At 42.9% G+C, this 27087-nt stretch overlaps 1 protein-coding gene across 2 annotated transcripts in view; it reads left to right on the top strand.

Annotated features, from left to right (window-relative positions):
* The window catches only part of SESN3 (sestrin 3), a 64321-nt gene extending 54422 nt beyond the window's left edge, over positions 1 to 9899 (top strand). For both annotated transcript variants that reach the window (XM_033119424.1, XM_033119425.1), the window contains 2 exons: positions 447 to 591; positions 2089 to 9899. In XM_033119424.1, coding sequence (XP_032975315.1) covers positions 447 to 591; positions 2089 to 2175 — 232 coding nt within the window. In that variant the 3' untranslated portion in view covers positions 2176 to 9899. The remainder of the gene's footprint in view (positions 1 to 446; positions 592 to 2088) is intronic.
* Positions 9900 to 27087: the final 17188 nt, after the last annotated feature.

Genomic DNA, 27087 nt, shown 5'->3' with positions numbered 1-27087 from the left:
CTTGTCTCCTGCCTTAGAGCTTTATTCTTGCTCCTTCTCCTTCTGCTTCTCCTGATATTTGCTCAAATGTCAAGTTCTCATGAAGCCTTTCTGCTCATCCTATCTGAAAATCACAGCTCCCTTCCTCCCAGCCCAGTTTCATTTTATCTCCATAGAAGTTTTCACCATCTGACATATTATACGGTTATCTTTTTAATTTTTCTTTTTTCTTCAGTAGAATTCAAATTCCAGGAGACCAGGGATTTTTGTCTATTTTATTCGTTAATGTGTCACCGTGCCGAGGAGAGTACATGGAAACTACCTGGCACATATAGGCACTCAGTAAATGTTTGTTAGATGAACTAATTTATGAGCTTTTGGGATTTAATTACTGGACAATAAATGTCTCTTTAGAAATCAGAAACTGCCATTCTGTCCTTGTGAAGCTGTTGTCATATTGCTCACAGGTATGATGACTATGATTATGGAGAAGTTAATCAATTACTTGAACGAAGCCTGAAGGTTTACATTAAGACAGTGACCTGCTATCCTGAGAGAACTACCAAGCGCATGTACGATAGTTACTGGCATCAGTTCAAACACTCGGAAAAGGTACGTTTCATGACTAAGCATTATACCATAGATATAAGAAGTAATGATTATGAAAAATTATACATGAAACTATGAATAAATTAATGCCATTAAAGAAATGGAAGTGGCGTCATCTAGCTGTTTTTTGGTTTTTTGTTTTTAATGTTTTTAAGTTCCGGTTTATTGAATATTAACTGTATATTTTGACTGTGTGTTTTTCCCAATGTGGTGTATAAAGTAAAAGTTGAGCATTAGCCTTTGAAAAATAGGATCTAAATATGGATATTTTAAAAATACATGTGGGAAACTAAACTATCATTGTAACAATTAATAAAAATCAAACCTACTGGGATATTGTGTTGGGTATAATTGTATCTTGGCCCAGAAAGCATATCCATTTAGAAATTCTTAACTGCAGCCATTAGAGTTAACCTATTAGAACAACAGGTCCTCATTCCAATTTGGTAATTTAGTATTTTGACAATATAATGCAGGACCTTTGCACCAAACATATTATTATATAAGAAGATTTCTTTGGATACAGAGGAACCTTCATTTCCAAATGAGAGTAGCAAAATCCTTTTAGGGTCCTAATATTCACTAAATGACTGGATGACCTTGACAGAGAATATTATGGCCTCAATAACTGATAGATTTTTTTTTTTAAGTCTTAGAGCCAATCACACATCAAATAAATACCCATTTTACCTCCATCACCTCTCGTTGATGGACCTTTATGCCCTGTTTATATGATTGCAGTAGATTTTCTTCTTTTACTAAGTTACATATAGAAATTCTCTTTACTCATCAAGTGATTATATCCGACAATATATCCAACCTATAGAAAATTATCAAAATAATTTAAATATAATATCACAACATATTTCTTTGTAATAAATTTTGAAAATACATGGGTTATTCATTTTAACATATTAGCTGAGGAGTACCCCACCCTGAAAGTTAGGTGCTTGTTCACAGTTATATCTAAAAGACTCCAAGTAAGCTATGCATATCTACCGATTACCAGACACTAATTACAAACTGCCGTATGCTTCAAATTTTCACTTTAGTATCTTTCAAGTAAACAGTAAGAGATGTTTCCAAAAGCTTTCCAAGGAATAAGGGTAGGCTATAAGAAATGTAGGGATAATTTTACAGCCATAGAAAATTTTACAACTGGAAGAAAGTACTCATATAATTTGTAGGAAAGTTGTTCTTTATAAAAATTAGTTTTATTTCATAACCCAAGAGATTGATTGGCTTTCCATAGCATATATTTTCACCAAATCGTTGGAATTGTTAAGACTTTAGGGGTCATTCTTAGTGCTTACAAGAACCGTTTTTTATAAGCACAGTTTTCTTCGGGGTGTTACATCATCTGCATGCATAAATAGGCCCAAGCGTGTGAGTCTGTATGTACAAGCAAAGCCTTTATGAATGTTTGCTACATGAAAAAAAACTTCAAGTTTTTTCAGTTGTTTATGATGGTCATTAAATTGAAAACATTTTCATTTCTAGGTTCACGTAAATTTACTTTTAATGGAAGCACGGATGCAAGCTGAACTTCTTTATGCTCTTCGTGCCATAACTCGATATTTGACCTGAAGCATCTCCCAGGGAAAATGTCACATATGTGTAAAGACCTTTTCATATAAGATATACATCTGAAGCTGTTTGTGATGTAGCATCAAAAATTATTCAATTCTCTAGTGTCAAAGTTTAGCCGTTCTTTTGGGCGGCTGTCATGTGCAATGATGTGTTTTCTTTTTCTTGATGCTTAACATTACTAACAACTGCAAGAATAATACTGAGGAGCACTACTTTACATTGTTTCTAGTTGGGTTTTGGAAACTGATCATACATCATGAACCTGGTTTATTAATGCTTAACGTCAGCGCTTTTGGGTTTGTGTGTATTTTTTTCTCTTTCCCCTCCCCGCCCCCTTTTTTTGTTGTTGTTAAATAAGGAAAAGCGCTTACAATCTACTCAAGCAATTTTTTTTCAGATATTGGAATTCAGCAAAGAATGACTTCCTCTGGCCATTCTCCACTTTCCATGTTGTGTCCTAAATTTGGTAGAGGAAAAGCATGCGCTGTTGAACTAAGCTGCTCACAGGACACATGCCTGTGTCCCTAGGAGATTATTTGTCAGGCACTGTTTGGATTTGTTTGTTTGTTTGTTTGTTTTTGTTTTTCTTACTGCTATTGGCGATAACGTGAAATGTGATACAGCCATTGTCCATAATTTAATGTGAAGTTAATCATGATGAATTCTATAGCATGCTACTGAAATGCCAAATTCAGCTCTTCTCTTTCTCTCCTGAAACAGAAGTTTCAGTTTTCCATATCAGATGTACATATTAAAAGTGGAATTATGCACAATCCTTTCTATCACTGACAGCCATCCTCAGTCATCTTAAATACTCAGTGCTAACAGTGCTGCTCACAGCTCATTTCGTCGGCACATATACCTGTACCCACACAAGACTGACCAAAAAGTTTCTTTGCACATTTTTCTTTTCTCATAGTGTTTTCTATATGGCGGTAAACAGAGGAAGGTTAATATACCTATTTTTTTTTTCCCTTAGACTTTTAGAACTTATTTTCCATGATTTTTCTTATAGTAGGTTAAACAGTTTAGTATTCAAAGGTTAAAATTGTGTTTCTATGCATTAATGTGATTGGACAACAACAAAAGAAAGAGTGCAATATGTTAAAAACAAATACTCAACTAAACTTTCCATTATGTCACTGCAGAAGTGTCCTTTAAAACAGAGCCATAAAGAAATTTGGTTCAGATTTCTTTATTGCACAAGGCTTTTTGCCTTACTGGGGTTGAATAGTGTTCCTTTCATAATGCCAAAGCATCCCCTTCCCCAGAAAAATCTCTTTGGACGACTGGTTAAAAAAAGATATTAAGTCTTAGGGGAGGAATATAAGCATCCAAAAAGTCACATTTTTGCATTGATTTATGTTGCTTGATTAGACTATCTTCTCAGAGCACAACATTATGTTTATAGCTTTAATTTGTATTTTGTTAATGAACCAGTGAAGTGCCTAAAGAGATGCTTACAACTATCCAGTAGGACACGACTGCACGGCTAAACACTTTTTGGTTAATTAATGGTGACTTGAATTGTACACCAACATGCTAATTTTTTAAAACAGATCCATTTTTTCATAGAAAATACTATAGTTAATTTTTTTCGTTCGAGTTCCCACAGAGATATCATTTTAGACTGACTGACTTGTTATACAGGACTTAACTGATTTTTTTCCTCTCGTGAAAAAATTGTGGACTAGTTTTTTGTTAAATCATTTCCCCCTTCCATTTATCATCCTTTTCTGGTACATTAGGTTTTTTTCTTTTAGATTGTGTTCCAGATAAGAAAATAGAAAGATGACTGTAAACTTATTAGCATAAGGTAGTTCTGCATTTCTGGATTCCAGGATCTTGTTTGGAATCTTCCATGTGAGGAAAAAATTACTAATATTTTTAAGACAGGGTGGTTTATTTAAAGAGATTATTCAAAGAACTCGTGCCAGGTCTCTTCTGTTTTGTTTATTGATATATGTTGATTTTATTCAATATCACATTATATAGATATGTATTAACTACAAAGAAAGTATTTAGGAGAATGGCAAAACCCAGATGACGACACAAAATATCCATTTAACTTCCCTAACTTTAGAACTTGCAAGTTAAGGATATCTTTTATGCTTGACTTTTTTTTTTTTTTTACTAGAATTCTTTCAGTTATTAGACCTATATTTTTGTGCAGGTGACCTGTATTACAGGATGAAAATAATTTTTATGTATTGAAAAGGAGGAGAAATTCTCACAGAACACCATATGAGCTTTAGACCAAAAGGGGAAACAAGGTTTAAGTAACTGAAATGGCCACTTAGTTTTTGTTTTTTTGCCCCAGAAATATATGTAGTTGGAGTTTGGGTTATGGAAATATTAGTGCCTTTACTAGGTCTCTTTCCTAGCAAAGTTTCTTTTTAACTCAGCATTGATCTATCTCATGAATAATCAGGAAACTAAGTTGACTTGGAACTATAGACAAAAACAAAACAATATATTTATGAACCTCAGTGAACCAGTCTAGAAAAATTGACTTGTGGAGGTGCCAAAGCACCTACTCAGATGCAGCATGCACGGCATTCCAGGTTGTGAATACCATTTTACAACGAGTTTGCTGTGAACTTTATCTAATGCAAACTTGAAATTCTGATGCGGTTTTCCAGGGTGGTATTTTTTCAGAGTATTGAATTTACTATGTAGTAATTTATAGTATAGCTTTTTATATTAAAATGTGATATTTTTAAAAGAGCTATCTGGTTCAATTGGTGAAATGATGTGATTATGCGGTATGCTAACCTACACCTTGGGCTCACATTGTGCCAAACTTCGATGTGCAAGTGTACGTAGGAAAAAGCACATGTGAATGTGAATTCTCTAACTTCGTTGCTTCTTATGTTAAAATTAGTCTAGTCATCCACTGATGTGTATGCCTGATCTACGTCTATTTACTTTTGAATTTCAAGTTTTCCATCTTCAGATGTGATCCCTAACTTCTCAGATCACCTTAAGAAATATCAAAATACTCTCCCATCTGCAAGTGAATCTGTTCTTTAAACCGATCCCTTGACTTTGGGAGGGGCCAGGCAGCTGCCTCATTGGAGCCTTCAGGTTAGGCGTCCTCAGATGGATTCTTGATAATCAGAGGAAACCAGGCTTTGGAGACGGGACTACTTAAGACCTTCTTCACCTTTTTGAGCTAAGTATATTGTCTCAGTCTCAGGAAGAATCTTTGTCTCATTTGGGGCACTTCTTGAAATAAAAGATGGCGAATGTGGGATCTGGGGCGTGACCTTGGCCTTTAATTATGACTCGAAACCCAAATAATGGCCGAGCATCACAGGGCTGTTTCAGAACATAGAACTCCATGTGAGCTTAATATCAAAATCATATTTGAACCAGAACCCCTATTTTAAGTCTGTTATAAAGTCTCCTAAAGATTTTAAATGCTTTTAAAAAACAATTAATGTTATTCCAGAGCATCTTTTTCCTTTTCCACCTTACAGAGTTTTCATAGATTTTTGTGCTGCAGCAAAATGAAATTACCAGCAAACAATTAAAGATCTGTACTTAAAAATAGTTCACCACTTTAGTGCAGAGTGCACGCATGTATGATGGTAAGATTCTTTTAAACTCTAAGGACAATTCATCAGGGAAATAAAATAAATTTCAGTGCATGTTGTAAAAATGATTTGCACTGTGCTAGTCAAATGAGGTTTTTTGTTTTGTTTCATGTTGTATTTTAAGGACAATTTTAAATCATTGTCTGGTAAGCAGGACCTTAAACTCTTATCTAATAGGACTTTTTCTTTTATGCAAATAGATGGTCTTGCATGGAGTAAAATTATGCAACAATAATGTTATATAAATAGTACATGAATTTTTCTTAGTAGTATAATTCAACAGCATCCTGAAAGATGTGGCTCTTCTGTTCAGATCGAGTTTTAAGTTACCTAATTTGTATAATCAGAACCTATTCTGGATGGCCATCATCATAAACTGTGTTTCCCTATAATATTCCTCTGGAGACTGAGAATCAAACTAGTCTTTCCTCAAAGCTGTACTGTAACGTGAATGTATTCGTCTCAGTTAACAGAATTTAAATGCCCCCTGTATGCGGAGCTTACTTCCATGCTAATTTGGCTTAGTTAGCAGTGTCTGCTCAGGTGAGACCTCGAACAAAAATAGCTGGGGTGACATGGGTCTGAGAGGTAGAGGTATATGTCAAGGCAGCGCCCAGTGAGGAAGGAAAAGGTTTGCAAAGACCCCATGGAACATAATTCCGAGAGTGTGGCTGTCCTCAGCAATGTCCACCTAACATGAAGGAACATTTTCCATGTGGGAGCTCCTGTCTGCATTCAGTCCACCCTCCCCACTTGCTTTCTCTTCCTCCAAGTGCCTCGACCTCTCCGCTCGCTCTCTTCCCATCTCTTAGCCCATCTTGCTCTTAATGCCTTTTCACAATCCAAACCAAACATCACCAGCCACCTGCCGATAGTCACCAGCATTTACTTTTCTGAGTAACTTTTTCTCCATTCATTAAGAAGATGACTTTTTCCCAGCTCCCTCTCAATGCCTCTACCACCCAGCGATGTTTTGGCCAACCTTTGCCCAAGACACCCTACCAGATATTATGCAGCACCGATGTGATCCTGTCCATCCTAGACTGTTTGACCCTTTCCCAGCTGCCAAAATATCTTGCTCTCCTCTACCTCATCCCCAAAGAGCCTATAAATTCAGAGTATCCAACCTTTTCATGGATTCACTCTCTGTTGTTCAGTAATACTACTTCCATGTTTTAAATCATAGAAGATTTTTGCCTTCTATCAAAGTAGGAATATTTATATTTATACATGATACAGAAATTGAACTATTTCTACCATTGCAGAATTTAGCATTTAGCAGGATTTTACAGTGATTGAATTGCAATCCTAACCTGGATCTGTATTAGGTAATAAATACTGGTATTAGTCTAAGTTATTTGAATGTAAAGTTAAAAGTCTCTAGCAGTCCAGATTGATCTGTAACCCTTCAGTGGAACAGGAAATTTCTGGCATACAAATGAGTGGTGTTTCAGACATTTGTTTTATTGGTGGTATTTGGGCCTCGAAACACATTTCTAATAGAAGGTATAGAGACACAGGAAGGGTGTTTAGGTGGTCCTTTTGGATCACAGAAGCCCATTTGATTATAGTATAGTAAAAATATTACAAAATTGGCTACATAAGGGCTTGATCAAGATTTCCTGGGTTAGACGAAGGTTCTCACCCCCATGCCTACCCTGTTCTCATGGGGGGAAAAACGTACTGTGGGATCAAAAGGGAATGCATTGACTTTGTAGTCTTTATTTCCCTGGCTGCACTTCAGGTAGATCCAGACAGTATCATTGATGAACGGGAAAAGCACAGAGGAAACAGCAACTGTCTTCCTCTACAGCAGTGTGTACTCGGTGTCATTCATACATAAAAACTCTTGTCAGGGTTTTAACACGGGCTGTGTTTATCTATAGATGGTCTGACCTGAGGACGAACCACCGTGTTTGAAAGTATTGATTATTGTGATCCACTCCTGTGCATGAACAGCCCAACCTGACAGCAGAGTCTAGTAAATGCCTTGAAGGGCCCAGGAATGAATAGATGCCTAGTTAAGAAATGAGACAATAATGGAGACTGAAGGAATGGTTTTTATGAAATCATATGTCATGAAGTGTTCATTCTAGCTTTAAATTCATCATGGCTGCACCACCATGAAGTACAGAATTGAAAAAGGAGAAATATGGGGAGGGGAAAGAATGAATAGCTGATTCTTTTCAATGCTTGTGGAAATCTTTGAAATAATGAAATACATACTATCAAATAGCCTTGAGACCAAACACTCCATTTTACAGCTCATAGGACAACAGTAAACTGTCTAAATATGATAAATGCAATTTCTGGTATGTAAATTTGCTAAAACAGTTTATTTTCTTGCACCCCTCAATTTAACCTCTTAGACATGAATGTATAATTTTGACAGAATATAAAAGGGAGAGAAGCTCTCTGGTCTTTAATGCTAAAATAATCTTCCTGAATCCTACTTAGCTAAGTAGTTCATGAATTCTGACACCAAACGAAATGGATTATACATCTCATTCTTAATCAGTCTTTACAAATTTTCAACTGACTCCCAAATCTGATAAAGAAGGATCAAAATGTAGAATAAAGGAAACATATCAGGGTAACCAAGGAGTTTCCTTTGTAGTGTTGAGACTATTTTCTCCTTTCTGAATTTTCTCCTTTCTGAATTTCACTGGTTCTCTAAAATAAAAGGAAAGAGCTAAATGTTCATCAAGGAAAGTGACCCAAACTCTCTATCTAGTGCAGATATTTCCTTTGCATTCATGTATCTTCCCTGGAAAGAAAATACAACTTTTCTCTTCCTCTTTCTCTTCACATTTACTCTTTTCAACCTGAGATAAGATAAACAGAGAAAGCAAACCACAAGCCTGTCTGGCATCTTCTCCGTGCTAATAGAATAGTCATATCCACATGCACAGTGGGAGCAAGGTAAAAATGAACCCTGTCAGGTTGACTTGGAACATGGCCTTGCTACTTGGATTAGCTCCTTCAAACCTGAAAATCACTTTCCTGGTCATGGAAGAACTGGATGTATCCTTTAGCTTATGAAACAGGATTTGAACTTGAAATCTCTTTTTTAAAAAAAATCCTGATTTTGCAGGGCAGCTACATAATGAATGTATATATTAAGACTTTGTAGCTGCATTGCACATGAAATCAGATTGCCAACTTCTTGACTTTCAATTTTAGACTTCATTTTATCCTTAAGTTGTGAGCGATGTATGTAGCATGCTGTGAAATGTCTATTATAGTTCCTTAATTCGTCAGTATTAATACAGAATTATCTTTTGCGTTCCTTGGTACTTTTTATTCAATGTAATCAGAAGCTGTGATGTTTTGCCTTTGTAGTCCTGTGCTTTGTTACTGTAATTTTTTTTACGAAGCACGTGACTTTGGACTAATGTGAGGCGGATGACGTGATCTTTAAGACTGCTATATATATACATATATATATATATATATCAGTCTCTTACTATATAAGGTTTTCAATTAGAATAAGCTTTTATCAAATAGATAATTGATGCAATTTAGAATTACACAATTTTCATTGTCAAACGGCAGTCTTATATTTATAGTTTCAATTCTGAAAATAGCAAACTTGATAAACAGCCACTTTAAACTTGTTCTGGCAAACCAGACCCTGCTGTAGATGTAGTCTAAGGTAGTTAACCATATAAGCCTTTTCAACTAGTATGCCCTCTACATGAGTCAGCAGTTAAGGAGATTGTAGAACCCATGAAAGCTTTTTGTATGTATAACTAGGTTTTGTTTTTCTTATGTTGCTGATTTTACAATTCTGACTAAAGCTGACCTGAATGGATCAGTTTATGTGTAATATTCTAGTGTTCTAATGCCTCTTTTTTTTTTTTTTTTGGAGATGGGTAATATTTGAACAGATGCAGGAGGAACTGTTAGTGATTCAAGACACACATTTGAAATAAAGGAACTGTGTATTAACATGTTAACAATTCATAACTGCACTTTTTACGACATTTTGAAAATCTATTTATAGGTACAGAACAATGGGTTTTGTTAAAACTGTATCACATTTATACTTGCAGAAATTTATTTCATTGTTATTAGTAGGAATTTTATTGGTTCAATAAAAATGGCGAAACTGAACCCCGATTATTTGCCTTTGTATATATACATATATATATATACATATTTGTATTTACATTGGAGTAGCATTCTTGCCCAGGTTTTTTCTGCTTGATTACTGAGCCATGCTTTCTAGAAGACATCAGAATTGTAAGAGTCATTTTTTTCCCCTTATTTCTTCCTGATCCACAGTGTTCTCATGACATTTCTTACAATCACTCAATATTGTATTAGTAAAATATCACAAAATGTAAGTTGGGCAAAGTGTATATTGTTATCTTTTAAAATGCCAATTTTGATCTCAACAAGAGGCAAATTAATTTCACTGTTATCTCTTGTTATCAAAATAGTAAAGTAGAATGAGAAAAGAGGATTGAACGTGGGATTAGAGCCTGTATTTGAAGCCTATTTTTTCACATTTTACTAGCTTTGTGACCTCGGGAGTAATTCAGTCTCTGTGAACTTTGATTTCCACGCTACAATGTGAGGGGAATGATGTCCACTTGAGGTGGTTGGTTGAGAATTCGGTGAAGTGTAAGAATGTATTTGAAATACACAGAACAGTGATGAGTTTGAATGGATTAATGAGAAAAGTGGGGAGAAGAGTGTAGCTAATTGAAATCAGGAGGTAGGAAGGAGCATTGACGGGAGGGGAGACCATCCGTGTGCAATGTGGAGTTGACGGTAAGACTCCCAAATATAATGTAAAATAGGGTTTGGAAAGCTATAGAGGATGTATAAAGTCTTTCATGCTTGGTTTCCCCAGGAAAATCCTAACCTTTCATTTCTCTTAACTCGCTGATTACATAAAAATTCCTATCAAGGGCAGAGCTCTCCCTTTGTGCCATTTCCAGCTGGGGATGGGGGATCAGCCAAAACCACTTGCTGACTAGAGTCTGTGTTTTTCAACATATACAACCTCTGAGGGAGATGAAGAACAGAGCACATCAGACCAAATGCAGCCAACAGCCCAGCCCTTGCACAAATTCTCCCCCAATTTAAAATCCTGCTTTTTGACACTAGTTCCCCATGAATTTATTAACAACTTTGAGTCATTTTTCAAAGTAAAATAAAACTCCATGTCTATGTGTGTGCTTGGTTCTTTCACACACATGATCGCATATAATTCTTACAATAACTTCGTAAAGAACTGGTAGCATTTGACAGATGAGGAAATTGAGTCTTAGCTTTGCTTGCCTGCGTTGGCACCTACACTCGGCACAGTGAGGATTTGTTCTTGGATCTTTCTGATACTATTTCTTATATTGAACTTCACTACCTTAATTCAGCCTAAGCTTCTTGCTTAATGACATGAATGGCCGTGCTCTCCACACGACATTTTACTAAAAAAAAGCTAGTCCATGCTCCAAACAGGAGGTTAGATAGCTTTCCTCTCTAGCTAACTTGCAACTTTTTAATTTAAAAAGCATTATTTTCCCCTCAGTTCTGAATGGGCCCTTTGATTTAAAGGATGGTCCCCAGGGGAAGGTGCACAGACCGATATATAAAAATCAGTCCCTGTCAGTTTAAAGGCTAACTGGGGTTTCCCCAAGAGAACAATAAACCTGATGCCAAAGGAGACTCAGGAAAGCTCGAAACGATTGCAATTTTTTATTTTTAGGCCCATTCTTCTACATGGTGAAAAGTAACCAATTCAAAGTCATAGCTTCTAGTCCGCCTAACTTTCTGAGTTGAGAAGAAAATCAGTCTCAGAAAATGTCTCTTCTCCCATAAGCTCCCATACTTGACATGTTTCAAAACATAGGTGAGCCCCAAACTTCCAATAGAGCTCTTTAAAAGGAATCCGAGGCAGGAATTCTTACTACGCCCTGTGGTACTGGCTGGCTCTCGGAAATCAAAGTAAACAAATCCTTGATCTTCGCATCACGGTGGGATTCAGGAGAACTCCCTTGACGGCAGTTCTTTTCACCACTTGTTGACGATGGCCTCTATTCACTGAGGCAGTAATGCTCGCCTCCTGTACATCACTTCTAACTCCCTTCTGTTCTGCTGCTTGTGGCCACCATTTCCGCACAGGCTGTGGCCAGGTTTTCACAGGTACAGTGGGAAAGCACCTCTTGGGGCCCTGGACGGCTTCCGTCTGGCTTCCTGCCCAGGGCTGCGCTCAGTGCTTGTGGAAGCATGCCAGAGGGAGCTGCCTTTGTGCTAAGCATGCACAACTAGAAATGTCGGGAGTTAAAGGTTAACTGGAGAAAATGGATGAATGCTTCCTTCTTGCATTCCCCCAGCCCACAGTTTGGAGACTCACAGGGCCTGGTAGAATGGAGTACCCATCCAATTTTCCCTCCTTTCTTATTTCACTCTCCCTTCCCTCCATTTCTGGCCCCTGGGTCTCAGGTCTCAAATCCACCTTGGTCTAGGGCTTTGCTTCCCCTGGACCCCAGGATAGGGGCTTGGAAAGCAAATCCTAGAATAAATTCGAATCTCAGCACCACCATTGCTAACTATCCGACCTTGAACAAGTTACTTAATCTTGGGGGTTCCTTCCTTTCCTTATCTTTCCTTATTTTCCTTACCTTATGTAAAGTGCAGACAACAAGTAATAAGAAAGAAGATACAGCCCTTGCCCTTAAGGGGGATGTGTCAGTAAAAATACGGTAAGGTAGATGATATCAGACAACATGGGGTCATAAAAAGTCACTATCACTTATCAAGAACCTTCTAAATGTTAAGAACTTTAAATATGTTATTTTTTATTATAATCACCCTGCAAGTGGGGCTTACCCCCCATTTTAGGGAGTTAAAAATACAGGCTTAGCAAAATTAAGCGACTTGTCTAAGGTCAAACAAGTATGGCTGAACTGTTCCCAGATTTGTCTGACTTGGATACTCGTTTGACTCCGCCAAATAAAGGGGAAAGCAGTGCACTTTGGTTTGCTGTTATCAGTGACAGTTTTCAGAACAGGTAATAAACAGGCATCTGTAGAATGTCTAAGATTTGGATTTGCAGACTGAGGAACAAGACATTTATGTAGAGAGGGCAGAGGAAGCAAAAACACAGTGTGATGTGTAGGACTTACATCAGAAGATGAATTTGGAAAGTGTAGTTTGGTCAGACTGTCAGGCTAAAATACTTGTACTTACTCATTTGGAAAAGGAAATGAAACTCGTTTTCAGTGGGGTTTTGACCAATGGGATGGATGTGCCCCACAGACTGCAACTCCTTGACAACCAGAGCCTGACTAGAATTTCAGGGCCTCCGAGAAACAGGACCTGCAAGATAACTGTGCTGCCTGCTTTGGAAAAGTTTTCTGAATATCTTGAATAATTTCCTGAATACTTTTGCACATTCCCCTTGATGGTGTACACCAGGCTATCACTGGTAAAGCATAAGATACTCGAAGCAAACCACGGACGAACTAGGCCTCACCTTCCCACAGAGCGCACACAGACCCTTCTGACACCCAGCACCTGTGTGGAGCCTTCAGAACTGCGTGCTTTCTAACGGCTCATTACCTAAACATACGAAGCTTAGGTAATAGATGTGGTGAATTGTTTTACTTAATGGCACCAATTAACGTCCTCCCTGAATCCACACCCTTTGGACTGTGACTTTAAAACTTCTCTCCTCAAGAGGTAGAATCTCCCTCTCCACTTCCTTGAAGATGGATTCACCCTGTGACTTGAGCTGACCACAGAGTGTGGCAGAAGTGGCATCATACGAATCACAGACCTAGGCTTTAAGAGACCTTGCACGCTTCCACTGTCTCGCTTAGACTCCTGGGGTAACTTGCTGGAGAACGAACCGCCTGGAGCAAGCTGAACTGCCCCAAGTGTTCTGGCCAAGGCCTCAGACATGTGGGGAAGGCCGCCTAAGATCAGTGATGTCGTTTAGCCCACCTGCAACTGACTGCTGACTCACGGGGGGGCCTCACCAGGCCCAGGTCAGATCAGCAGAATCACCCAGCCAGCCCACAGACTCATAAGCAAAACTCCACATTTACTGTGCACCATTGAGGTTTTTTGATTGTATGTTACACAGCATTATTGTGACATAATGTAAAGGCTACAGGTGGCTGGCACTTCCTAGAGAATCTGGATTGGGAACTTTCTTCCTTATATCAGTCTATCAAGGACTATTGGGAATCCTCGCTGGGATTTTCACTTATATCTCTAAACTTGAGTTAGGGTAGTTGGTAACAGTCATCAATCAGCCCTTTGCTCATCGCTGTCCTTAGAATGTTCTTCTTTGTGGGGTGAAATATCTCATATTCCTGTTAAGCTTGTTCTTAGGTTTTCATGCTCAATATTTTGGAGCCTAAGCATGAGTGTACCCATAACTGGACTGGTGAGACTAAGGCCAAAATACCTAAACTTTACAGTGGATAGAAATCACCAAGGACCTTATTAAAAATCCAGATTTTGAGCAGCCGGTTAGCTCAGCTGGTTAGAGCACAGTGCTCTTAACAACAAGGTTGCTGGTTCAATCCCCACATGGGCCACTGAGCTGCACCTTCCACAACTAGATTGAAACAGTTATGTGAGTTGGAACTGATGGGTCCTGGAAAGACACAAATAAATAAAAGTTTAAAAAAAAAATCCAGATTTATGGAACCGCCGCCAGAGATTCTGATTTAGTGAGGATGCGGCAGAGACCAGGAACCTCGTTTTTAAAAAGCATCCCGGGTACTGGGGGCCACGTGGTCAGACTCCATTGGAAAATGGTTGGGTTATAAAAAGAGCTTTCGAGTTCCAAATGTAATAAAACTACAATACAGAGCCACACCACAGGGTGATACTTGAAGGACTATGACAAGAAGAAAAGCAAAGCAAACTATAGAGGACAAGTGGGTACAGAAAGTCATCATGGAATCATGAATGGGAGGTAGGGTATAAGGAAAAGGAATATTTTTCTCCTGGCTTTTCAGTGAGTGTTCCTGCTGTGCTTCTATTCCTACCTCGGGCGGCATTTAGGTCAAATGAGCAGTTCTCAACCATGCTGCACCTAGAATCCCCTGAGGACTTTCAAAATACTGGTATCTGAGAGTCTGACGGAATCATCTAAGGCAACCAAGACATTTGGTTTTGAAAAGCTCTCCTGGTGATTCCAATGTCCAGCACATTTTGAGAACCAGTGCGCAAAATTAATAACATCTCCCACTAGATAGATCTCTGTCTAACAGTGGGAAGAACGGCAGCCCTGATTTACCACACTGGCCTGCAGGCAGGATGGAGAGAAGACAGCTGGATTAGGCAGATCTGAAAAGGAATTCACGGCTGCTTTTAAAATCACACCATATGGCAGAGTCTTAGCAGTGCTGGCAAGGGGAATATGGGAACATACACCCACTTCACATGACCCCCTCGGAAAAGATGTCAAGTGCCCATGCTTGCTGTGAAGAGAACAGTTTTGCACACTGAAGACATTTTAGATTCCTCTGTATCTACATTCAGTACGCACTTAAAAGTGGTATATATGTTACATGGCATCTTCTGTAATGACTCTTCTTCTGTGACTTTATGGTAAGAACGCTTGTCTGGGATTTCTTGAATGCATGGATCCTGTGTGACATACAACATTCCCATGAAAATCTGACCTAGGGGAATTCTTTGAAAGCTAAATGGACTGTGTTAGACAGATTACAGTCTTAGCCGTGGCTCTCAAAATCTCTCTGTGCATCAAAATCTATAGGGAAGCTTTTTAAAAGGAATAGACATTCCTGGAAACCACCCAAATTCACTGAATCAGAATGGGAGGTTAGTGACTCATATAATCACAAATTCCCCACACAAATTTTTAGGTACTCAGCACCACACCAGTCTCCTTTTGAGAACCACGTATCTTTTGGAAGCAGGTCCCCTTAGACAACATTATCCACATGGCCTTAAGTCCATGTTGACTGCCTGCGCCCTGTCTCTTTGTTCAGTATATGGCTGGGAAACCAAAGAAGGTTCCCATGTTATTAAAGCAGCAAATCAAATGGAGTCCAGAAGAAGCTACATCGGAGATGAATTCCCCACGGGGAATATGAACTCCCCACTATAAACCTCTGTTACAAACTACTCCTGAATTGGGAACTACAAAAATGGACTTCTCAATCCAAGGGCAAAAACACTCTTTATGCTCTTGATAGGCATTTTTGAATTGCTGGTGCGTTCCAGACAAACTGCATCTGCTTCATGGTTTTGCCTAGTGCTCACCTCGGTGAGATGAGAGAGAAATACTCTGGGCCTGGACCAAGGACTCAGTGAGGGGCAAGGCTCAGACAGCCATGGGACTTCTAAGCAAGACAGAAGGACTCTTACCACTTGGTTGAAGCAAAAAGATTCTGTGTGGTTTTCAAGAGAAGTGTGGCTCCCCAGCCTGGAGGGGTATGGCAGCGGCGAGGTCTCTGGCTGCTTGACCCAGGCTGCGGGATGCTACTTGCAGAGCCACCCCCTACAGAAGCAATCCCTCTGGGCTGAGACCAGGACTGAAGTCCATGGAGAAGGCTCCCAGATGGGGTACAGGGACTGACTGAGAAGATAGGAGGTCAACAGGGGTGGGCGAGACTGAGGGGTTCAGAAGATGCTGCACTGTAATGTCAGGCAGCAGGCGTGGTGGTGACAGAGGCAGGTTCGCCCTTATGCCTTTTCCTTCAGCGTCTGGTGCTGTTACGGGCTTTCGAGCTGCTCAGGATCAGGACTGTGCACGACTTTTCCAAAAGGAATACACCCTCTCTTGTCTCATCATGGTTGATTCTAATCAACTCCTTCTGTGGAGCGCCTTCTGTAAGTAGAAGTCTTTCTCCTCAGTTCTGCCTGTGACCCCGAAAAGATTCAGATGGCAAAGTGCTCTCATGGCCCGAAGTGAAATGATGGCCTATGCATTCTGGGCAAAGGAGGTGATCCCAAACCTGTTTGTGAGCCTTATCTCAACCCCAGTCCTGGCTGTAAAAGAGGTGAGGCTGAAAAGGCAGGAAGAGAAGATTTCTTTAGAAAGAACTGTGCTCTCAGTCCCAGCTCCCTTCACAGAGATGACTGAGAAATTTATCTCTTGAGATTAGAGAACCCCAGAGACTGGTGTGCAGCTCCAATCTGGAAGAAAGCACAAAGGCTAAGCTGTAGCTCAAGCTGCCCTCCCAGCTCTGGAGGAGGGACAGCAGCAGAAACAACTTGCCCTTCTTCTCGCATGTGGCATGGCAAGGACATGCACGCTCTGTGTAGGCCGAGAGAAGACCTGGAAGGTAACTATCTTGCAGGGACACTGTCTAAGGGTGGCCTGCCAGCGTGAGGCACCCCGGCACACAGGCCAGGCTCGGGGGTGTCAGAGGAGCTCACACAGATCATGCATCTTCCTCATCGGTCTTCTGTGGGGTCTGGGTTGTGGCTTTTATTGTAAAAACAACAGGAACTACAGCAGAGTTTTCAAATGTGTGTGCGGAGGAGGGAGAAGTAACAGTGACATGATCAGATTTGCATTTCAAGAACATTCTTCTGGCTGGAACACAAGAACAGAGGGGACCAGCATAGAATAAGCCAGTCAGGTGAAAGGAGCAGGTAGCACAGATTAGGATGGGGACTGCAGAGATGGTGAGAAGTAGATGGATTTGGAAGGTACGTGAGAGGTAAAAGTGATTGGACGGCGTGGAGGGCAAAGAACAGCGGTGTCAGGAAGACTCCTAGGCTCCTGGCTCGCCCATATGGCTGCCTGATGGAGCCATTTACGCAGCAAACACTGGAAAGCGGCCAAGTTCTGAAGAAGAGGCCATGTGTTTGCCCTAGTCACTGGGAACTTGGGGTGACTTTAAGACATACAGACAAAGATGTCAAGTAGGCGAATTGAAGCTTTGAATGTGGGTGAGATGGCTGAGGAAAAAGAGTGAGGGATGAAGGTCACCTAAGAACCAGCCTTAGGGGACCCAGCATTTAAGGCCAGCAGGAGGAAGAGGCACCCGAGCCTGCGAAGGGGGTAGAGAAGGAACGGCCAGAAGCACAGACCAAAAAGCCACATGCCCCACCTGTTCTCAATGCTGGTTACACAACGGAGAATAAAATAGACGTGTTCCCTGCCTGCATGGGGTTTACAGCCAAGCAGACTGGGGTAAGTCCTTTGGGGGCGGGGAGCATTAAGGAAGAAAGCCATAACATAGAACTACAAACTGGAATAAATGTAAAGGGAAAGAGAGAGTAAGAGTGACTTATGGGGCAGGGCAGAGTTCTCTGAGGAGTGATATTTCTGCAGAGCTGCTCATCCACATTGGGGTGTTAATGAGGGACCCCTGACCCAGGGTAAATGCCCCCGGTCTGCGATCCGGGATCTGTGGTGATTTCTTAAACCTCTGGAGCTGAAGACACTAGTGCACATTGAACAGGGAAGCGTTTAAAGAAGGGGAACTCCCTGCTTCCCGCTGTCTGCTTCCCCATTGGAGAACTTCTTCCCTCCCCACCTACTTCTTAGCAGGTGCTGGGGGCCCACGGACTCAGTACCTTCCACCAGTGAGTGTCTCCCAAACGAAGGGAGAAGACCTGCAAAATTGACCCAGGGCACAAAGGCCCAGCCAGCCGTGGAAGGGTGGGAGAGAACTTATCACAGGCCCTGGGCCCATCGGAAGATGTTTTGCCCCTTGTCCAAGCCCTGGAGACCCACAACCTGGCCTGTACTGACCTCTAAGAGAGCCAAACCCTTGCTCAAAGCAATAACCCAGAGGGTATCTGTCAGGTACTACTCACCCTGCCAAGCACTCTGCAAAGAAATGCTAACCGGGGTTGCCATGGTGATCTTTGTGCTAAGGACACAAGTGGGGCGGCAGATGGCCATGTCTCTGGGGCCTGAGCTTGGGGATGCAGCACAAGAGTTCCCTGCCCAGGCTACCTGAAATACACTCCCGGTTGAAGATGCATTTATTCACACAATATCTCTGACTGCTCTACTGGAATCCTGTAGTTTATGTCTTTCAAAGTAAATAGCACGGTATCATGTTCACATATAATCCCATTTAACTAAGCAAAAGAAAAGCATTGTTTTAAGGCAGCAACCTTAAACATCGTGAGAAAACACAAAGTCATGGGTGAAGAGCTTAGGCTCTGGAGTCAGACAGACTCAGGTTCAAATTCCAGCTCTGCCAGCCCCTGGTTCCACCCCCTACTGGTCCAGTGTTGCTGGGCAAATGGTGTAAGTTCCTTACGCCTGCCTTCTTCGTTTTATAGAATGGGGACAATAGAACCTACTTCCCAGGGATGTTGCAAGAATTCAATGAGATGATGCCAGCAAAGGACTTGACAATAACAATAAAAATAACAACGCCAGTATTTACTGAGCCTGTATCAGATACAGTCCAGGTGATTTACACGAATGAATTAATGACCTATTACATAAAACTCGAGGCCTTTCGCAACGTAGCCTGACCCACCTTTCCAGACTCCTGTTGTGCTTTTACTCCCTCCCTTTGCCAGATCCAACTCCTGGGCTGCAGTCACACTGGCCTTTGCTTCCCTTTAGAGTCGTCACCTCTCTGACCACATTCCCCCCGCCTGGGTTCACTGGCACCACTTTTGTCTACCCAACTCCTACTCATCTTTCAGGGTGCAAATCCGATGTCACCTGCTCTTTGCAGCCTCTCCTGCCACATCTAGGCCGCCAGCTGCACCTACTCTGTGCTCCCACACACTTCCTCCACACCTTCTGAATGAGATAATGAACAGAAGTGCCAAGCGCTGTGCTTAAGTACTTTTAACGATTTGAACTCATTAAGTCCTCACAAGAGCCCCATAATGTAGGTTTTATAATTAACCCTGGTCTAGGATGTAAAACATAAGGCACAGAGAAGCTAAGTAACTTGCCCAATGCCACACAGCCCATAAGCAAGCAGCAGAGCCATTGCACAAACCAGGCCTCCTAAGCACTGCACTGCCCTGCTTGTCCTGGGCACAGGGTGCCTAAGTCCACCTCCTCCATCGGGAAGGAAAAGCCAGGGATTCTGTTTCATTTCTGCATCCCCAGCTCCTAGTGCAGTACCTGGCACACAGCACATGCAAACTCTCTTCCCCGACCCCAAACACAGAACTAGACTATTTAAGGAAAAACCACTAATCCAGTAAAATTCACCCCTGCGTTCTGGTCTCCTTTTCTTTCTGTTCTTGATTTCCAATTAAGAAATTCTGCTCTGAGTTCTGTCCAAGGAGCATGGTATAGCCTCTTGCAAAGAGTTGATGAATAACAAAGAGCTTCTTCAAGTTTGTTCAATTTTTTAAAAATATTTTAAGCCTTTTTTTTTTTAATTTTCAAATATTTTTTAAAAGTCATTTTAAAAAATGTTTCAATTTTTTTAAAGCCATTTTCTCCCCATGGAGAAGTTTGGAGCCTAATGATAAAAAAAGAGACATTATTTATCAGGCCAACTTTTTCCATCAAAAGGCAGGGACTCCATTAAAAAATAGTAATAATAAAACTCGAAAGGCAACAGGGCTTCCAGAACTTTCCTTTCCTGGCTTGCCAGCTCCTGGAGGCAGCGTGGAGCTGGAGGAAGTCTTGAAGAAGGAGCAACATGAAGGCACAGCTGGCAAAGAGCAGTCCCAGAGCCTAGCCCAACTCAGCTGAGCCCTTTGCTTGGCTCATTGCACCCAGAAGTAGCTGGGAGGCTAGAAATCATGAGAATATTTGAAAAATCTTTGGAGTTAGCAAAACTGAAAGGTTGACCGGCTGGCACTTGTCCTTTTCTTTTTTCAAGTTCAGTATCTAATTCAGGTATTTCCAAGATTCTTGCCCTTTCCCTATCAGCAGCGGGTTACATCTGTGGCCAACTGGTCCTTGGCCCTGAGTCTTCTATGTTCTTTGGGCATTTTCCTCCCTTCGAAACAAAAGGTGGGGCTTTGCCAAGATTAAATGGTATTCCTTTCAAAGCCCTAAGTTTGGCTCAGTTCAACATGCACAAAAGGAGGCCTTTGAAGGTGCTACAGCTAATTTTCCAATAAAGCAAAACTTTTCTGAACTGAGTCAAAAAAGAACCAGTATCTTCCAAATTCAGGTCCTAATCAGGTCTGTGTACAAAAAAAAAAAGGGATTTTTAAGCCAAAGTTTAAATTGTGCTAAAGGCCTCGGATTTGAAAAATGCTTGAAACTGGAATTGGGAGGTAATGGGTGTGGTGAGGAAATGTGGGGGTGGGGGAAGCCCTGGGGTATGGTTTTGCTTCCAGTTTGCAGTTATTGAGTTCATGAGATTGTACATTTTGGGCCCCTTGGTAAGTATATACTGAGCATGTCTTTATACCAAAACTCAATACGGAATTTGGAGGTATACGACACACAGTTGGTACTCTTGAGTGATTCACCATTTCACCAAGAAAGGGAGACTGACAATAAGCAAAGATGTACAGATAAAGGACTTGGCACATTGTAGGAGCCTCTTAAAGTCACTTCCTGTCTTCCCCATGGACATAAGGAGAGGAAAATTATGTGACCGCTAGTAATATCCCTGGGCAGAGAGGAGTACTGTGACCACGGAAAGGGAAAGATCCCTGGGGACCTGAGTGGCCAGCAGGACGGGCATGGTGGAAGTGATGCTTGAGATGGGCCAGCGGTGAGGTGAGCTGTGATGAGTGAGAATTACCTGGTGGAGGAGAAAGGGGGTGCAAGGGGAGGGCCTGAACCGGAGAATGGTGGGAGTGAAGGGCAGAACCGTCAGTCTGGGCCTCCAAGGCCAGGCCGTGGTTTGGCTTAGCCCCAGTTTCACATGCAAAGTCAGACTCTGACAGCCATGGATGTGAGTGTGTGTGTGTTGTTTGGGTTTTGCTTTGATAGGGAATTTAAATCTGATTTTGAATGTCTGGGGTGGGGGAACACGTGCGCTTCGATTTTCTATTGAGCTCCAGTCCCCATTCCTCCTATTGATCACCCAATTTATACATTTATGTTCCCTGTCTAGTACCTGTAGAAATTTGAGTGTGTGGCCCCAGCCCTGCAGGTAACAGGGAAATTGGACATTTTCAGAATGGTGGAAATGGTATTTCAGAACTATCACTCATATATATGTAGGGTTGCCAGATAAAAGATAGATGCCCAGTTAAATCTGAATTTCAGATAAACAAAAAAAAATTAATATGTTCCCTACAATGCAAATTCATCATTTTTCTGAATTTTCAACTTAATTGAACATCCTGTTTTTGTTTTCTCCTCAATCTGGCAAGTCTACTCATGTGGCATATATCAAATTAATTGGAGGAAAGACACGATGAGATCAAATGTGGAGGTCCTGCAGTAGCCCCAGAAAGAGCTGGAGAATGCGCTCCTAGAATCGGGCAGATGACTGGATTGGAGGTGGGAGACGTTCTGAAGGAAGAATGGGCAGAACATGCAACCTGGGTAGAGAAGTGGGGCAAAAGCAAGAAAGTAACCCAAGAGTTACAGAAACGCAATTCATGCTATAGCTCTACCACTTAAACAAGATACTCCCCGCCTCAGTTTCCCCATGTGTCATGAGGAGTAAAGAGATCATGGAAATGCTTAACAGGTGCTGAATCCAGTCTGGGGGCCCCACCAGGATGCTGCACCTTTCCTTGGCCTGTGGTGCCACCTGCAGGATCATTTGAGGGAGAGTTTGAGGACCACCCCCCCCATGACAGCAGAAAAAGAAGGCAACAGCAGCGGGAAATCTTTGGGCTTCACCAGTTGTCAAGAGACTTGGTGAGGTATAACCTCATCACCTCTCTGGAGCTCAGACTGCAATATTTAATTAGCTGAGTGACTTTGGGCAAGTCATTTCTTTGAGCCTATATCCTCAACTCTAAAACGGTATTTGATATCCATAAAATTGCTTTCACAGTGATTATTGCTGGGTCATTCATTCAGTTGTGTATCCATGAAGCAACCACCACGTCGAATATAAAGACATGAAAAAAATAAGAAGCTTTCCCAGAGGAAATCACAATCTTACAGTGGCATCAGCCGATCTATAGAAAACTGTCAGTTTGTTGTGACACTGGCTACAACAGAGGTACGAACATGTGTCATGTGAACTAAGTAGTGACTAACTCTGGTGCAAGCAGAGAAGGCTTCACAGTAGAAGTGACATATGAGCTGGGTTTGGAAAAACACATTGTAGTTCCCCAGAATGTGGAAGAACACACAGGAGTTGTTTACCATATAGAGAAAAGGAGAAAGGACATTCCAGTCGCAGAGTCATCTTTGATTCCTCTCTTTCTCTTACATCCCACAACTGAACAGGAATCTTTTTAATTCTCCTTTGAAAAACGCATCCAAAATCTGACCACTTCTCTCCACCTTCAGCAGTACCCCCTGGCCTGACAGAGCACCCCCTCTCACCTTGATCACTACGGGAGCCTCCATTTTGCTCAGTTATTCCCAACACAGCAACCAGTGTGGTCCTGGGAACAGAAAAAGTCCCTCTGCTGCTCAAAACCCATAAATGGTTTCCCATTTCTTTAACTTTAAGGCCAAAGTCCGTTAAAATGTCTGACTATAAGTTTGGCAAGGGGTCATTTATTGGCACATAGAAGGCACTCTATAAATATGTACTGAATGGATAAAATGACTATACAAGAGTTTAGCTGTATAGTGGTAACTGCTATTAGCAAGATGTACTACCATAAGAGGAAACACACAGAGAGCCAGAATTCCAGCTGGAGCTTAACAGCTCTAAGTCCAGAGCTTGTTCCACTAAGACAGTGGACAACGGAGTGCCTGGCACAGAGTAGGTGCTTCCACATGCTAAATGAACTGGAATCTGAGGTGATTTCAGAAAACTGGAAAAGCCTTCCCTCACCCAGAGCGCTCTCTCGCTCTCTCTCGCTCTCTCTCTCTCAACATGCTTCCATGCACACACCCACACACACCCTGCCTTCCCTGGCCTGTTTTCCTTAGGTTGGAGACTTTGTGGCTCCTTAACATGTAAACAGTTTTCAAGAGGAAGAATAAAAAGTCACCTGAACATAGCTAGTTCAAACTGGCTCTGCTAGAGACAAGATGAACAGGGACCCTCTCCCCTGAGCCTTACGGCAGGTGAGGGAGAGGCCATAGCCACTGGAGGACGCCTGATGCCTGAGAGGAGGAGAAAAGAGAACAGCATTGGAAGGAAACGGCTGCAAACTGGGAAGATACCAGTTGCATCTCACCGGTTAGGTTGTTAGAGACAGGCCAAGGGTACTCGAGAACTTGGAATAAGGTTGCCCTCTGCCGGTGAACCTACGAAATCCAAGGAGTGAAAGAGTGAACAAGCCCGATTAAATCGTAACCCTACTGCACGTCTTAACACATCTCAGATGCGAGCATCACAAATAAAGGTGGCACGGGCCTAGGGAGGTTGGCCCAATGGGCTCACAGAAGTATCTGGTCGCATTGGGACGGGTCAGTCGATTGTCTGAGCCTGACGCCACCCTACCTTTGATTCATCTAACGCTCCTCCTCTGAGTACCTCGTCTTCCAGCAACTTCGCCTGCTCGCACCTCCGAGCTTGCCTCCAGGGAGGAGACGCCTTGCACGGGCGGATTCACAGGTGTGGATCCCCGGCAGCTCCTTCTCGGTGTAAATTAATAAATGACCCCGTGCGGGGTTATCACCGCCCAGCGCTTCCCAGTCGGGCCACTGCGGGGTGAGGCCGGCGGGGGTCGCAGGCACCCACCGCGCGCCGCCCGGAGTGGGGCACGAGGGGGCGAGCCAGGCGGGGACCTGGAGCCGAGCGCCGGCCTCACGCCAGGCAGCGGCCCTTCCTGGGCTGGGGTCGGGCCCCACCGAAGTCTCCGGCGGGTCCAGCGAGGCGCGGAGAATAAAGCACAACCGGGTAGACGAGTGCATTTTGCGGGGAGGAGTGTAAGGCTTCCCTCTGACTCTCCAAGGCTCTCAGCCCGAGGAAGGGGAAGACCCCGCGCAGGGAGGAAGGACGCAAGGTACCGCCAGCGAAAAGGAGCCCTGGCTGGCCCGCGGGTCTTAGTCTACAATGGGCTCAGCCTCCCCGCAGCGGCGAGTGTCACCAAAGATGCAGGGAGAGGGTAGGTGGTGGGAGCCGCCGCGGTCTCCCTCGGCCCACTGTCCCCGCAGGGCGGGCCACCTGGAGGCCAACGAGGCCCACTGCGATCAACGTGAAGAAAGATTGTTCTCAAACCCCGACCCCGAGCCCTGCGAAGGGGCGCCCAGGCGTCAGCAGACGACACCCAAACAGAGGCCTCCGCCACCCAGCCACCCTTCTCCAAGCGGGGAGTCTGCCCACCACCGCCCTCGTGGGACTTGGGAGCCTCAAAGGAGGCGCCGGTTTCCTTGGAGACGGGCACGACATACAGAATTTTTTTCTGCAATCTTAACTGCAGGATCTTCAGCTTTCGGGACAGAGCCCCTCACTGGAGCGGGGTAAGGGTGGGGTCAACTTTTTCCCGGTTTCGGGCCTGAGCATCAGCCTCCTTTCTGCGCGGGAGGAATCAGGCAGAGCAAGGCTCAGAAAGGTCCGCAGTCGCCGAGAGGAAGGGGAGGTGCTGTCACCTGGCCGTCTCCTGGGGACCTAGGAATTCGGTGCAGTCACACCACAGACGAGACAGACTCCACCCAGCCCACGTAAAGGAGCGACTTTCTTCCCTACCTGCCCCAGGGAGAAACAAACGGTCTCTGGCATTTTCCTGCATTCCTATTGCTGGAGATCGGCCGTGGTGGGCCAGGATGGAGGAGTTGCCCTCGGAGGGAGCAAAACTGCGCTCGGCCAAGGGCGCGCGGTCAGCGCCAGATCCAGCCAGCCCTCCTGGGAACAACGCCCGTTTGTCCCCGCCCTCCTGGGCCTAGTGCTGCCCCTCCAAGCTCAGGCTTCCTCCTGGTAGAGGATTCCAAAGACTCACTCATCTTAGAGGTCTCTGCCCTGGAAGGAAACCAAGCAGCCTTCCTTATCACTCCGAGGGAATGCAAGGGAAGAGAACTTTTCCTGTGCTCTGAGGACGTGCCCGCACTTGAACCCTCCCTGACAGCCTGGTCCAGAGGAATTATTTATTACTCGCAGTTAAGCTATGAAGCTGGTGCAAGGTCCCATGATTGGTAAATGGCAGAGGGCGATCTCAAACCCAGCGCTGTTTTAAAGAAATTACAGATACATATATACATGCATATATATATATATGTTCTTTCCATCATCCAGGGTTGAGGATTAATAACATTTTGACACTCCCCTTTCCATCCAAAACTGTGGCTGGCATTTGTTTTACTCCAGTTCTTCACCGAACTCCCTCTTTACCTGCCCCACTTCCTTGGTTGCTTGGCAGCGCTTAGGGCCGCATTATGACTGTTTTGGCGACTCTGCCTCATATGGCCCCTGCCTCATCATTTGGTTCTGACACGACAGTGCCTTCCACTCGGGTGTACCTCCAGAATGCCTCCCCCCCCCACCCCGCGACCACCACCACCTCCACCAGGATGGGCTCTAGCTTGTCAGCCCTCCCTCAATGCTCTGGCCAGTCTTTCAGTGCCCTGCTGGGACCTGGGAGGGCCTGGGCCCTCCTAACCGCTGGGTGGAAAGGCAGAGCCTCAGGAATGCCCTGGGAAATGGTTCTGCCCCCTCCCCTTGAGGAACTATTGGCAGCATCCACAGATGTTCACACAGGCTGGAGCCAGTCCCAAACCAAGGATGATGGCCAAAGGCACAGGCAGGGGATGCTGGCTGTGAGGTCAGTAAGGGACCCCAGACCAAAAGTACAGGCCAAATGACTCCTTGGGCTAATATTAGCGTGAGGGTGTTTGGGGTATTTGGGGGGAGGCAAAAATGAAATGCTTGCACTTACAGCTCCATACATTACAAACTTCTTCTCTCACCCCTCCCTTTTCCCACATATTTGCTCTTTTTGCCAAAGGACTCAGTACAGATGGGAGTTTAATTTATTTAAGGGAAACCTGTTTGCTATATAGGTACCAAGAGTCCCCAATAAATAGAATCAATTAAATAAATAATAAAATGCCCAGTACTGGGTAGTTGATCCATGCAAAATTTGCAATCCCTGATGGAGTCTGAATGTTTTGATTAACCAAAAGCAAGGCCAAGGTAATATATGTGGGGCTCGTGGACCTTAGTTACCTTAACACAGGAGAATCAAGTGAAAATTGTGTAGGCTCCAACCTAGCTTAGAATCTTGGTTCTTCCATTAGCTGTGTGATCTTGGACCAGTTACTCAACCTCTCTGGGCTTCAGATTTATCTTCCATAAAAATAGAAATAATAATTCTTTATCTTGGCAGGACTGTTGTGAACAGTAAATGAAATTAACATACATATTTGAAAGTTCCTGATGTATAA

Source organism: Rhinolophus ferrumequinum, chromosome 11 (genome assembly GCF_004115265.2).
Source record: "Rhinolophus ferrumequinum isolate MPI-CBG mRhiFer1 chromosome 11, mRhiFer1_v1.p, whole genome shotgun sequence".
Classification (NCBI taxonomy): Eukaryota; Metazoa; Chordata; class Mammalia; order Chiroptera; family Rhinolophidae; genus Rhinolophus; species Rhinolophus ferrumequinum.
The sequence above is the reverse complement of the archived record's forward strand: the minus strand, read 5'-3'. Positions and strand labels throughout refer to the sequence as shown.